We start from the raw sequence: 15,958 nt of genomic DNA, 5'->3' as shown, positions 1-15,958 counted from the left end.
CAGACATGCAAATCGAATCAATACACTGGCTAAGACACCGAAGTGCCTTTAATTTTCACAGCATGCTGCTTTGTGCTCTTTGTGTGAAGTACATGGGAAGCTGAAGTCTGCCTTTCTTAAATAAATGTAAGGGAACCACAGAGACGGTACATTTGCACAGTGGTCTAATATACATGCCGGTGGTCATTCGTTTCATCACTGTGTTGCTGATATTGTGTCCCATAGGGGAAAAACGATAATCTATGCTGGTATGAGTAGAAAAGACCAGTGGTCCAGTTCTGTAAAAAGTTGATTGATTGAATAAACAAAGTGTATATCCTGGGGACTTGAGAAATGAGTAATTGAAGTTTGAGGCCTAAATTCTATGGCATTTTTCTCAGGCACCATAAATCGTAGAGGCAGACAAAGCTACTGAAGAGTTCTTGATACCAGTTACGATGTGTCAGTAGTTCAGATCCAGAGCTATTAGTCAACTGGTTATTTTATACATAAATAAATAGGACCATGTTTGTAAACCTAAACCTATTAGAAATGAGCAAGAGCTGGCAAAGTTGGCTTTTTATGCATGACATTATGTGGCATTCACCTCCAAACTGCTTCTTCCAGTTGCAGGGAATCTTGCAACGCAGTGTTTTGATTTTCTGCTTGCAGTCGGCACCAGTACGGGTTCCCTCTCTAGTTCCCAGGCCACAGTCACCTTCGTGTGCCACACACACACTCCATTGCCAGATTCCACATCCTGATTTACGTTCTTTCTTACCTGTGAGAGCAAACACACACACACACACACACACGCACGCACACACACAGATATGTAAGCACACACAGCTCAGAGCTACATGGTTTCTTACCATTGGTTTAATTAGAATAGATTAGTTTACCGGCACAAGATTCCTAATGACACATTATTTACCTTGTTTCTCTGCCTTCCCAAGTTCTGCCAGCACATCAGTAACAAGCAAGAGAGCCAGAACAGTCACACACACCCACTGCTTCTGCTGCATGCTGGGACCAAACACAAGCATTACCACAGTTTGTTTTAGAAAACCATTAATTAATTGCAGTGCTACTCCTACATTCAATCAAACATCCTACCATGTATACATACAGTATAGACAAAGCTATCACAGAAATCACAAAAAATATAACCAAATATTTAACTTGTGCTATTATTGAAATGTTTTTCTTAGTATTTACTCAGTACTTGAACATAACAGATCCTAAATAAATAACGGTGTATGTTTTTATCGTGCACACTGAGATAATGTGTGACAGAGGTTTCTAATCATTTCGCCAACTGTAAAGATATTAAACACTTAAAAAAAGGCAGACCAAAGTACAGTCATTGGAGTGGACACATGATCGTCTCTCACTTACTGTCTGGTTCTGACTGGTACCAAAAGAACAAAAACATTAACTGCCTCTATTTTCTCTCATTACTTCAAAAATAATATCTCTGTCACCCCCCCCCCCCCTCTCTCTCTCTTTCTTATCGGGTTAAAGAAGCAGAAAAGTACTCCGGCTGCTCTAATAAAAAATGGCCATGAGATGTGGGTAATTATTGAGCATCTGAAGCTCAAGTGCTTCACTGTGCTTGAATTGCTGTGAAGGTGCAGCCTACTGATGGCATTATCTGCTTTCTTTATTTTTAAATAATTACGAGCCTTCCTCTCACCTTTTATTTTTAGCTCCCTACTTTCTGTCAGCATAACTGTGGCTGTTCCATCAGTCTGATCATTAATCAGTAAAGAGCAGACTGTGGACTGGAATATCATCCAATTATTTCAGTTTAGCGTCCGATCAAGTACATCAGTGTAGAAAAAACTGTCATGGACCACGCCGAGTCATCCGCACAGCTACAGTTAGCAATATAGCTATCCAGGGCTCTCAAGTTTTGAAGACAGGCAAGCGTGACATCTCTGTCAAACCGACCATCAAAAATACCCTCTCTAATGAATGTTTTTTTTTCATTGGTTGTTGCGTTAAATCTTATCCAGATAGTGCTATTTTCTGATTGGCTATTGTGTAGCCTCTTTTTTTGATTGGCTGATAAGTGTCAGGCTCGACTAAGAACTGAGACGCGCTTGATTCCTGCCCGGTCCCATAGAGACAGCGGTGCGGACTGATACGTTTTGGGGGCTGCGGCTTATTAAATATATGATAAATAGACAAAAAGGTTTTCTGCATGAGAAATATTTGAGAAAAAAATATGAGAAATTTGACTATTTATCATATATTTAATAAGCTGCAGCGCCCAAAATGTATCAGTCCGCACCGCTGTCTGGAACCGCGCCGGAATCAAGCGAGTCTCCCCTGAAGTTATTAGTTGAGCCTGACACTTATCAGCCAATCAAAAAAGAGGCTACAATCAGAAAATAGCAATATCTGGGAAAGATTTAACCCAACAACCAATGAAAAAAATTGGGGTGGGGGGGGTTTGGAGATGTCACGCTTGCCTGTCTTCAAAACTTGAGAGCCGAAGAGGACTCAATTAGACATTGAACATTTTATTTGAAAGTAACCTTCAACTCAGCGTCTTTTTACTTAAAGGTAGTTCAAACTGTTCAAAATATTTTTGTTTGCCTGCAGAAATAAAATTTCGTTTACTCGGTAGCAGTTCATTGATTTCATAAATACAACACACTACAGTTTTTTTCTATACTTTCCATAAAGGTAAAAAACGACATATGCGGTGTTATTTTCATTTTAGATGTCAAATGGGTTTTGTGGCTCCCTGTGTTTTTTTTTCTGTGGGAAACCGGTCCAAATGGCTCTTTGAGTGTTTAAGGTTGCCGACCCCTAAGCTAGAGGAATATTGAAACTGGTCCTAATTCAGTAAAATATTTCAATATCCTTCACCTTTGTCAATACCATTTACCTCCCTGAGGCATGTTGAGGTTTGTTTAAACCTATATTTAACTATATTTCCTTATGTCATCTTCTTTCCTTTGCTAATGCCAGGCTAGACTAGCATCGATCCCAGTACTTAGCATACTCGATTAAGCAGCTAGGGAAATTCTAACTAATGCTAAATATCCAAACCTACAGAGAATGAATAATGATTTCTCGCTAAAAGGTAGAGCAGGCAGTTTTAAATAAGAAATTAAACAAAACATGACGATAACATACTTACATAAGTTAGTAATATTTTAATGAATAGCAAGTGCAATGAATATTTGAGTATCTTGCTATCCTTGTGAGAACCGTTCAGTAATTAATACCTACATTAAATCCAACCCTAAACTTAACTCCCACAACCAAAAGACAATGGCAAGCTGTGACAGGGGTACAGAGGGGCAGAGGGTCATCAGGCTTTCATAAATTGTTAACCTTCATAAAAAGCTCACTTAAAATTCTGTAGAAGTTTTGTTGCCTTTCTAGATCTAGCTCTATAAAGTTATTACTGCTCATAGTGGTCGAAAATGGGAAGTGCAAAAAAAATAAATGGCAAATAATTTGAATTAAATCTATCGCTTTTAAAATCTGGCAACCCAGAAATATGTTGAATCTCAGCTAAATATTATGAGGGTAGTCATAAAATACCACAAGATTGTACCCGTTAGCAAGCGTGCCATCCTTAGGTGTTGTTATTAATGTTATCCTGCAACAAATTCTATGGAACAATCTTTTTTAGGATTATTTAGAAGTAAGTAATAATAAAAAAAAACTTTAAAAATGTGATATTTGATTTAAAGCAATATATAAAGTCTCATGTGTTTTGCAGTACGATGGCATTGTGCAGTAAGGATAGGTGTTTTGTCTGAGACAGACTAGGTGGCAGGCTAATTGCTCACACCATGGCAGAAAACAGAAAAAGATTGGCAGTGCTGAGAGGAGGGTTGCTTGGTGTTCTCTTGTCATTTGCACTGACAAGCATCTGCTTCATGACAGGGCCCATGTGTTTTACCTGTGGGGATTTAGCTTATAGTGTTTTTAAGCAAATAACAGACAATGTATGCAAATCCAGAAGGAATTTAATTGGATTTTCTAAGAATTATGTCATAAAGTTTTTTGGCTGTTAAATCCACCCCTCACACTACCCTTGAATATCTAAGTATACAGGTTTTTGTGCATTCCTCCACACGAAAACTCTACAATTCATTATTCCTAAACTTATTAAGTTTCTGTTTGACTGTAACACATGAAAGTCAAACAATATCCTAAACATGATACTTCCCAAAAATCATAGCTAAGTTATTCCTGGCTAATTTGTGTACAGTAATACCTCGATATACGAGTTTAATTCGTTCCCTGACCTTGCTCATATCTCAAATTGCTCGTATCTCAAAACAATTTTCCCCATTTAAATGAAGTGAAATCCCATTAATCCGTTCCAGCTCGCAAAATTCCACTCCAGTTGTTTTGTTTGTGTTTTGAATATGAAAAATGTACAGTACCTGTATATATAAATGACAAATTTATAAAAATGTATATAAATAAGCTGGTTTTACTTTAGGGAAGATGCGCACGGAGGTTGAGGGAGGAGTAAACAGGCGGAGGAGTTGGGAGGAATTACACTTTCACTTTCGTTCACTTACTCGCTACTGTACGCTCTTAATGCTACTTTACACTTAAATGGAACTTAACTAAACTTCATTAAAATTAACGAAATTAACTGAAATTCTCTTAACTTAACCAAACTTAATTGCTACAATTTCTGTTTTCTTTACATTAATATTGCTTAATTTTCTTCATCGCTTTTCTCTTTTTGTCACTCTTTCCTCATTAACATCTGCTGGTCGTTTTAATGAAAACCTGTCCGGTCGGCATATCAGATGCGGTGTAGTCACACAAGTTAAACATTTTTAACGGATCCAACGCTCAAAACGAATCCAAAAATTACAGATCCGCAGATGGTCGGCACCTCACGCAGCCCCTTTGTGACTCTCCATAGGAAATGAATGACTTTCTGTTTATCGGCTGTCGTTTGTCGTGTGCAGTGGAAAGGCGGCTTTAACCGAGTGAGACGCGGTAAGCTGAGGCAGGGGTAACAGAGCACACGTGGTTGTTCTGGATCTTTGTTTCGGCGGCGGCGTCTCGGATGCTCGTATCTCAAAAATGTGCTCGTATCTCGAGGTATCACTGTATTAGTTTTTTTTTTATATATATATATATTTTGTGATTCTCACTGTCAGTTTTAAAATTTTAATCCATTAATTTGTATTATACAGCATCGTCATGGGCTTGCTTTTAACTGCTCATGTTATCCAAAGTGTCATCTTTCTCTGACATAGAAATCAAGCTACAATCATCGCCATATCAAATTGACGTCGCTGAGCTTCCTAGAGAGATGAATTCTTCATACTGATTTCATACGAATATTTCTAATGTTTCTATTACATTTGTGCCATATTATTGTTTTGCTGCAACACTTTCTGACCATTTATTCATTTTACTACATGAGCTAGCAAATTATCTAGAGCTATAACAGTGTAGTTTGCTAATCAGGTTCTCCCTGTAATCGCTGAGGAAATTATTAGTACCCAATACTTTCAAACAGATGTACAAAGATGCCATAAAAATCTTTGATGTCTTAAAAAACTATTTATTATTATTATTATTATTATTATTATTATTATTATTATTATTATTATTATTATTATTATTAAATTATTTGCTCTCATACTTTATAATTTAAGTAATAAAGTGATAATGGAGTTGTTATGCTCTTAATGATGTTATGCCAGGCAAATGCAGATGAGACGGCTAGGAGATATTGGGGAAATGTCATGTACAGCTCCTGTAGCAGTGGTCCTACTTACTAGAGCTGATAAAGCTGAAAACATCACACAGTTACATGACTTTGGCTCTGCAGGAAGCAAATGGGTGAGAAGGTGGTGTTCATCAGTTCCCTCTATATGAGCTCAGTAGGCAGTGCTGATGACTGAGCTTGTCGATAAAGCGGCATTACAATGCTGTGTAGGTCAGTTTTGTGTGTGTGTGTGTGTGTGTGTGTGTGTGTGTGTGTGTGTGTGTGTGTGTGTGTGTGTGTGTGTGTGTGTGTGTGTGTGATAAGCTCAGTAAATACAGACTGCATCTTTCCACTCTAACTGGTTATAATCAATGACTATAATCAATGAGTATTGATAATAGTCATTGATTATAATCAGTTGCCCTAACTGACAGACATGAACATGTAACCCAATGGAAAATGGGAAAATTATTATATGTTATAACTTATTTCTTAAATGTTATAACACATTTTTCTTTGTTAAAATGCCTATTAGATTCTATTAAACGGTTTGTTTTATGACTGCAATGTTTATTTCAGTGTTTCATTATTTTTTGGTGTTACTTTCTGTATATCTGGTCACGTATACCCCTTTTCCACCAAATAGAACGGGGTGCTGGTTCAGAGCTAGTGCTGCTGCTGGTTCAAAGTTTGTTCCCCTGGCGATCCTTCTATCCGTTTACCTTTCCATCGGTTAGCGAGCCATCACAAAGCCGAGTCTGACGTCACTGTATACGTGTCACGTTACACAGCAACTTTAGCGCAGCAGCGGCAAACACAAACACAACATCAACAATGGCAGATGTTGCTTTACAGTTAATGCTCATGGCTTTGTGAACCTACATTGGCATCCAAACGTGCAGCTCCATGTTATTTTATATATATGTATAGATGACAGTAAATAGCTCCAATCAAAGTGTCTAAAAAATTTTTTAAAAACATACTCGGTTAATGTTTGTTAAAAAATTTGCACCCTGAACGACGTTAAAAGGAGTAATGATTAAGGGACCTTCAGAGTTCTTCCAGTTCCATGGGATCTGGCGCCGTCATCCACACGGTCAGGAGTTTTATGCACTTGAGGATAACATAGACTTACTGAATTGCGGGTTTCTATCTCTCATGGTGGATGGTGATGTTTTCTACCTTCTGATGCTGAGCTATATGGTTTAGTGCCATCGGAAGTATTCACGGTTTTGTTAAGAGGGTGAGGGGCATCTTTACATGAGCCCCAAAGAGAGCAAAAAGCTTGCAGCCTGTCAAACATTCATTATTGACAATGAAATCTTGAACTTAGTGTGTCAGATGAGATGAATGTAACCTTCATAGTTTATTACAGGTCAAGCACCGGCTCCCAAATACCCTGAAAACTCAACACACCACAATTAAACATTTCCTTCCTGGACAGACTACAATTACCTGTAAACATTTCTTTCCTGGACAGACTACAATTAAACATTTCTTTCCTGGACAGACTACAATTAAACATTCCCTATAACATGGATCTGTCATGTTCACAGTTACCAGACTTGGTGAATCATGGAAAATCTGTCTCCAATCCCATCAACCACTATGTACATTTTACTCTTTTTCTCTCAGTACAAAGTAAATATGTTCCTCGTTTTTTTTTTCCTCCTGGATTTGTCTCTGATGAGTCCTTATGCACATCGCCTGACCAATGATCATTTTTTATGACAAATAAAAATATATAATTCGGATTTGTTTGAATGTGTTTGACGCAATAAACTTACTCCGCAGTTGCATATATTCCTACCTACCTTTTCTGACTGTTTTTTAACATAAGCACAGAAATATATACATCTAAAAAGTATATGTGAATGTGTTTGCAAATGTGGTGTGAAACTGGTGTGAATTCTCTTGCCTTGTGTTTGGTGATTCTTACATTACAACCCTGACCAGAGGGGGGGCACGGTGGCTTAGTGGTTAGCACGTTTGCCTCACACCTCCAGGGTTGGGAGTTCGATTCCCGCCTCCACCTTGTGTGTGTGGAGTTTGCATGTTCTCCCCGTGCCTCGGGGGTTTCCTCCGGGTACTCCGGTTTCCTTCCGGAGGAATCAATTTCAGTGATTTGAGGTTCTAAATCAGCAGTTCCCAAAGTGGGGGTCGCGAGATGATTTCCAGAAACTTTATTTATTTATTTTTTATATGTTGAAATGGTTGTGAGTGAGTGACATGACATACAGCTAAGTATGGTGACCCATACTCAGAATTCGTTCTCTGCATTTAACCCATCCAATGTGCACACACACAGCAGTGAACACACACACACACACACACACACACACACACACACACACACACACACACACACACACACACACACCGTGGACACACACCCGGAGCAGTGGGCAGCCATTTATGCTGCGGCACCCGGGGAGCAGTTGGGGGGGTCGGTGCCTTGCTCAAGGGCACCTCAGTTGTGGCCGGCCTGAGACTTGAACCCACAACCTTAGGATTATGAGTCAAACTCTCTAACCATTAGGCCATGACTTGCCCCTGGCAAGATGTCCCTTTTGGATCACTGGCAAATCATCTGGTGTCAGATACGGAAGATGCGCTGATAGAACTTTCAACCGATCGAACCCTGAGGACGGCATTTGACGGCAAGACACTGGATGAGTTCTGGGTTTCTGTCGCGCTGGAATATCCACAGTTGTCAAAAGCCGTGTTGTACAGTATGTACTTACTCATGCAATTTGTCTCAACGTATTTGTGCGAAAAGACATCCTCTGCACTGACTTACATTAAGAATAAACACAGGTCACGGTTTAACATGGAAGATGATCTGTGAGGGTTCTATCTCCAAAACTGAACCTAGACTGAACCTAGAGTGGTCGTCAGCAGTCTAATATTGGGGGTCGCGGTCTGAAAATTTTGGGAACCCCTGTTCTAAATGACAAACAAAACCAGCAGCTGTCATTTTAAAGCACATGGCAACCCATTTAGCAGCTAGAGATAAAACAAGAGAGAGACTGTAATGGAGAAATATATCAGAGAATTCATTAAATAGGCCAAATCATTCTGATTGTTTACACTTTCACACATAACGGTAATTTTGGAGTGGGAGCAAAGTGTGTCTTTGAGCGCTAATATCTAAAGGCTTTCTTTGTTCACAGTCGACACATTTTCTCTCACTAATGAACAACCGCCCTCACTGCTGGAAAACATAAACGCTCACTCGGTGAAGTTTATAAAGCTTTGATTCGAAGATGAGCTCAAATTGTTGAGATTGTTTTGGACAGAGTGACAAGGAATAACTATTACAATAGCTATTCTCCTTACGTACAGTATACTGTACAGATGTGCTCAAACGTTTGTGTACCTTGGGAGAATTTGCAAGGTGTGTGCCATTTATTAAAGAAAACATAAGTGAGAAGGCAAAAAAAATAAATATTTTTTTATTTCTTATAGGACTCAAGTCGATGTATACGGCATAACAGAATGGCACAATCATCATAGCTGCTTATTTTTCTTGCAAAATGCCTCCAGTTCCTGTAAATTTTCTGTTTGTCTTGCACAAACTGCACGTTTGAGATCTCCCCAAAGTGCCTTGTGCTTTGGATCATTGTAATGTTGGAACATCCAAGATCGTCCCATGTGCAGATTTCATGCTGTAGAATGCAAATAGTCTGTCGGTATTTTCTGAGAACATGCTGCATTCATCTTGCCGTCAATTTTTACTAACTTCACTGTGCCACTGGAGCTCACACAGCCCCAAAACATAAGAGATCCACAACCATGCTTTACAGTGGGGATGGTGTATTTGTTGACTCCTCTCCAAACATAGCATTTATGGTTGTGAGTCTAACGTTCAATATTTAGTCTCATCACTCCAAATGACTCTGCTCCAGCAGAAACTGTGGGGCTTATCTTGACGATTTTGTGGGATTTTCTTTGCGTTCTGAACATTTCTTCTTGCAGTAGTGAGTGAAATCTTTCTTGGTCTAGCTTACCGTGGCTTAGTATCAACAGAACCTCTTATTTTCTACCTCTTTATCAGACTTTGAACAGTACCGACTGGCATTTTCAAGTGTTGAGATTTTTATATCCTTTTCCTACTTATATATACTTATATACTTATATATATCTGCCTTATTACGCAGGTCCATTGGCAGTTCTTTTTTCTTCCCCATAGTGCAGTATCCAGACAAGTCAGTGCATCACCTCATGAGCTGAGAAACTCACTGATTATTTATGCACAGAAACTAATTACAATTACAATGAGTCACGGTGTGGAAACTTCCCTTTAATAGCCGTTTAAACCTCTGTGTTAACATGAGTTGTTTAGGTGATTACAGTTATTATTAGGTTTTAAAAAAGAGTCGAACAACTATGTGATAATTAATGACGGGGGGGGGGGGGGGTTAGTGGTCAGCACATGCGCCTCACACCTCCAGGGTGGGGGGTTCGATTCCCACCTCCACCTTGTGTGTGTGGAGTTTGCATGTTCTCCCCGTGGATCGGGGGTTTCCTCCGGGTGCTCCGGTTTCCTCCTCCGGTCCAAAGACATGCATGGTAAGTTGATTGGCATCTCTGGAAAATTGTCTGTAGTGTTTGTGTGTGAGTGAATGAGTGTGTGTGCCCTGCGATGGGTTGGCATTCCGTCCAGGGTGTATCCTGCCTTGATGCCCGATGACGCCTGAGATAGGCACAGGCTCCCCATGACCAGAGAAGTTCAGATAAGCGGTAGAAAATGAATGAATGAATGAATGAATGAATGAATGAATGAATGAATGAATGAATGAAGTCATATTTTCCAAATAACTGCCAATGTTTAACAATTTCTTTCAGGGTATGCAAACTTTTGAGCACAACTATATTTCTCTGTTTTTGTGTGTTTTTTAAATATATATATTTCATCTAAAATTCATGCTGTTGCATGTTGTTGTATAAAATGAAGAAGATCTGTCAATGGCTTTTTCTTTTTCCTGAAGCCTACAGGAAAACTGATATTATTTTAATCATATTTTGCTGCTGCTTCATTAGATAATGAGTCCAAGCTGCTCCAGCAGAGGGGATTTCTGCCAGGGATAGGTTGCTTGGGGCTTGAGGGCTGACCACCTCAGGAGGACAGATGAACCAGCTCTTATATTATTATTATTATAACTCAGTTTATAATAATGTTTGACAACACCCATTGGCAGTCTGATGTCAGACTTAATTACGTTAACACATAAGCCATAATGTGGCGTGAACTTTGACCTTTTCTGAGAGGGTCATTGAGTTACACACAATGTATACACCCACAAGCAAATTGCGGACCGTGAGGCAAAACAGGATTCAGTTAGGTCCTGATTATAATGCATCATGATCAGCTCTTCGTTACAGTATAATGACTGCCAGTAGCACTGACGTTCTGCATAATTTCCCCTTAACTAAAGGTGATCAGTCAGAATAACATACTGTATTGATTTGCAGTGATCATTCACTCTACAAGCAGAAGTGGACTCAGATCAAGCTAGAAAAATAAGAATAATATAAATACCCCCTATCACATAATTTGTATCGTTAAATAATGGTGTCCTTTCCTATTTTTCCTATTAACCCAAGCGTATTGAGGTTAAAACAAAAGCCAATTTCAGACACTTCCGAGTCCTTTTTTTTTTCTGTTCAAGAGCAACAGTATTATCAGTATCATCACATTACAAGGCCCTTGAGTTTGACTGTGATTTTTTTTTTTTTTTTTAATTTAACACATGCTCTAGCTTCTCTCTTCTTCTTCTTCTTCTTCTTCTTCTTCTTCTTCTTCTTTGGCAGCCTGGAAGTATTTAACATATCTGAAGCGCCTATTCTGGGTGAGCTCTGTGCTTTGAATACTTTAGAAGGATTAAATCCTGGGAAAAAAGCACACGGGTTGGCCTAAATTGAATTACTGGCAGGTATCAAAGGGTCTTATTCATGACAACATTACTTCAGAGGCCAGAAATCCTCAACATCCAGAATGGTCCTTATTGCTGAAACGTCACCTTTCTTATAATGTCCCCTACACTGCCCATATCCTCATGTCACTCTCACACTCTCTCTCTTGCTCTCTCTCTCTCGCTCTCTCTCGCGCTCTCTCTCTCTTCCCCAGTTTTCTTTCTTACTGTCTTACTCACACATGCATTTAGTTCAGTCATATTTGCAATTGTTTACGTACCAAAACAAGTGGTAAATAAATTGAGATTTTGCAACAATGCAAATTATGCAAAGTGAAAATACAAGATATGTCACTCAAATATCCTGACACATAAAACCTCTCATTAAATCCTCAGACACAAGGATCTGATGGCGTCCATGACCGTGACCCCAAACCATGCATCACCCATTTAGCCGAGGTCTTCACAGGCATTTTCATTTGTTTGCCATCTGTCAGCCAACCTGGTGTGCTTCAGGAACACACAATTACATGGGCTTCAACCAATATATGCACATTCTGGTCCACAACCTCTGGTACTCCCTGTTCATGCATGAATGCATTGCCAAATACGGCTCCTATGTCATTTTAAAGTTTGCTGATGATACATCCATGACATGAGACAGCATAGAAAGAGATCTGAGCTTATGCCATGACAACAACCTCTCTCTAAATATCAGCAAAATTAAGGAAATTTTTATGGGCTACGGCATAAATTACACACAAAAATACTATTGGGAACTTTTCCTCAAGGTTCGCATCAATGATTCATCATCCGATCCCTCCACCAAGACCATACGATCATGCCGTTCGGAGACCCTATTACCAAGGAAGCTGAAGAAGTTTGGACTGAACCTTAATCATAGAAAGCATCCTGCCTGGGTGCATCAGTGTATGAGATGGCAGTTGTTCTGCCCAGAGTTGCAGGGTTCTTCAGAGAGTGGTGAAAACAGCAACAACTCATCACCGGCAACAGACTCCCAGCCATACAGGATGTCGATTCCACATGGTGCCTGGGGAAAGCTTCCAAAATTACCTCAGACTTCAGTCACCCAGCACGCAGTCTATTCTCTCCAGATCTGCCAAGCGCTTTCAGGGCATCCAATCACAAACAAGCCGGCTAAAGAACAGAAATTGGGTTCTTAAACAGCCTGTAGGCTCTTCTTCATTCCTGGTATCCCTGAATCACTTTACATACTATACTTCTTCCATTGCCACTTGGTCACTTTACACCTAGACAGATATATATCATGTGTGTGGCGTATGTGTATGGTTGTGTTCGAGAGAGATGGTTTTGGTGTCTTATAAACTGTACCGTTACAGGAATACTTTGTGATTCCCCCCCCCTCTGTCCTGTAAACCACACGTACAGCACCATGTAGCAACACCATAAAGCAATGACTGAAAGACCATCAAACCCAAAATACGTCAGCATGTGCTGCAAATGTTTTCACTGATTTTCCTTTGTAAGATTGAGGCAGGAAGCAGAGCTGGTTTTTTTTCCCCATCAGATGAATCAAATATAAAAAGGGTACAGGCTTGTCTGAGCCCCCAATGCCTCACATTGTGTATTCACAAAATAACTGAGGCCAACCAGGTCAATCACATACAATGTGCTCCCTTACTGTGTACTCCTCTTTCCCAGACACAAAACCCAGACCAGAGTAAAGCGCTTACTTGTATTAAAAATCACCGAACAAACAAATTCATTAGAATTTAATGATTGCTCAAAGGAATAACTGGTTTTTAGTTTAGCTCTTTCCCACTGGATATTTTTGTATAAAATGGAGATAATAAAAAGCTGCAATCATTTAAAAAAACATTAAATAGAGTGGAGATATAATCTAAGCTGAAAGCAGGGGTACTCAATGAACTTGGGTTGTATTATAAATACAAATTTAAATGTTATGCTTTTTATGACTGTCCTGGAGTGTGTGTGTGTGTGTGTGTGTGTGTGTGTGTGTGTGTGTGTGTGTGTGTGTGTGTGTGTGTGTGTGTGTGTGTGTGTGTGTGTGTGTGTGTGTGCATATATGTGTGTGTATTCTCCATATAACACATAACCAGCTACTGTAGGGTTTTTACCAGATAGACATATCTTTGAACATAAGAAAATGCCTTCATTAGATAGCAGCACTCTCATATTCATTTATTTTACATTTAGATCTGGTCTGAGTGTGTACACAGTGTCTGCATGACCATTTTAATGAATAGCCAAAAATAAATAAATAAATAAATAAATAAATAAATAAATAAATAAATAAATAAATAAATAAATAAATAAAGCCCAGACCTGATCCATTGTTCTAAATGCAGCAATGCGTGGGAAGGTGTAAATGATGTTACTAGTGACGTATAAGAGGTGTAATTGCTTTGTTCTACACACCTGCTCCATGCTTCTTTTTATAAAAAATAGTACATTTTCTTTTTATTAAAGTAATTAAATGATCATTTTGTGTGTTTTTTTTGTCTCAGCTTTTCAGCTACACACTTTTCTACCACTCATCTGAACTACTCAGGTCATGGGGAGCCTGTACCCATCGCAGGGCACACACACACTCTCATTCACTCACACAATCACACACTATGGACAATTTTCCAGAGATACCAATCAACCTACCATGCATGTCTTTGAGGAAACCGGAGTACCCGGAGGAAACCCCCAAGGCACGGGGAGAACTAGGGAAGATATACTGTGTGTGCAGGAGACCAGGTAGAAGGGAAGCAAAGTGCATAGTATTGGAAAGGGATACAAACTGTTTTATTATAGTGTGGATAGGAAGAGAAATGTAGGAGTGATTCTGAAGGAAGAGTTTGTGAGGAATGTTTTAAAGGTGGAAAGAGTTTCAGACAAGTTTAAAATTGAAGGGGTGATTTGTGTATGTTCCACAAATAGGCTGTGAGTTACAAGGGAAGGAGAGATTCTGGACTGAGTTAGATGAGGTGATGTAAAGTTTTCCCAGATGGGTGAGAATGTATAGTGATTGGTGCATACTTCAACAGATGTGTTGGTGAGGGGAACAGAGGTGATAAGGAGGTGATGGGCAGGTTTGGGGTTAAGGAAAGGAACCTTGAAGGCAGGCTGGTGCTGGACTTTTCCAAGTGGATGGAAATGTAGTTGAGTTACTTCCAGAAGAGAGAGGAACATAGAGTTACTGTACATATAAGAGTGGAGGTAGGAGTACACAGGTAGACTACATACTATCTGAGAGAGATTAGTGACTGCAAAATGATGACGGAGAGAGTGTAGCCAGACAGCATGGAATGATGATGTGTAGGATGTCTCTAGTGGTCAGGAAGAAGAGGAGAGGAAATATAGAAAAGAAGACCAAGAAGTGGAAGTTGAAAAAGGAAGAATGACATGAGGAATTCAGACAGAAGCAGAGACAAGCTTTGGGTGGTGAAGAAGAGCTTTCCAGATGACTGGGAAACTAAAGCAGAAGTGATCAGGGAGACAGGTAGGAGGATGCTAGGTGTGTCATCTGGAAGGAGAAAAGAAGATAAGGAAACATGCTGGTAGAACAAGGAAGTACAGGACCGAATTCAGAGGAAGAGGCTAGCTAAAAAAAAGTAGGATGTAGAAAGGACTGAAAAAAGTAGACACGATTACAAGGCGCACGATTACAGAGGGACGTGGCAATGGCTAAACACCAAGCATATGATGGGATACAGTATAGGCCAGGTTGGACATGAGGGAAGGCGAGAAGGACTTGTACAAATTAGCAAGACAGAGAGCTAGAGATAGGGAGGATGTGCAACCGATAAGGGTGATTAAAGATAGAGCTCTGAGGTGAATCAAGAGTGGAAAAGCTGTTGGTACAGATGACATACTGTACCTGTGGAGGTGTGGGAGCGTCTAGGAGAGAGAGCAGTGGAGTTTCTATCTAAATTGTTCAACAGGATTAAACAATAGAGATTGAGAAGATGCTTGAGGAATAGAGGAGAAGTGTCCTAGTGCCGATCTTGAACAAGGGTGATGTGTAACATCAGAGGTATAAAATTGATTAGCCACACAGTAAAGCTATAGGAACGAATAGTGGAAGCTAGGCTAAGAAAGGAAGTGGATATTTGTGAGCAGCAGTATTGCTTCATGCCCAGAAAGAACACTACTGATGAAATGTTTTCTGTGAGAATGTTAATGGAGAAGTACAGTGATTTTCAGAAGGAGCTGCACTGCGTTTTTGTGGATTTAGAGAAAGCGTATGACAGGGTGTCAAGAGAGGAGCTATGGTACTGTATGAGAATTTCAAGAGTGGCAGAGAAGTATGTCAGAGTAGTTTAGGATATGTATGAAAGCAGTATGACAGCAGTGAGAT

General features: G+C 39.6%; 1 protein-coding gene across 1 annotated transcript in view; it reads right to left on the bottom strand.

Moving 5' to 3' along the window:
- The window catches only part of ptn (pleiotrophin), a 43,660-nt gene that overhangs the window by 11,125 nt on the left and 16,577 nt on the right, over positions 1–15,958 (bottom strand). Inside the window, exons 2-3 of the mRNA XM_027164038.2 lie at positions 914–1,005; positions 587–760 (exon numbers count right to left, since the gene is read on the bottom strand). Coding sequence (XP_027019839.2) covers positions 587–760; positions 914–1,004 — 265 coding nt within the window. The 5' untranslated portion in view covers position 1,005. The remainder of the gene's footprint in view (positions 1–586; positions 761–913; positions 1,006–15,958) is intronic.

The sequence above is a fragment of the Tachysurus fulvidraco genome, chromosome 10, assembly GCF_022655615.1.
Source record: "Tachysurus fulvidraco isolate hzauxx_2018 chromosome 10, HZAU_PFXX_2.0, whole genome shotgun sequence".
In the NCBI taxonomy this organism is placed as follows: Eukaryota; Metazoa; Chordata; class Actinopteri; order Siluriformes; family Bagridae; genus Tachysurus; species Tachysurus fulvidraco.
This window is presented reverse-complemented; position numbering and strand designations above follow the sequence as displayed.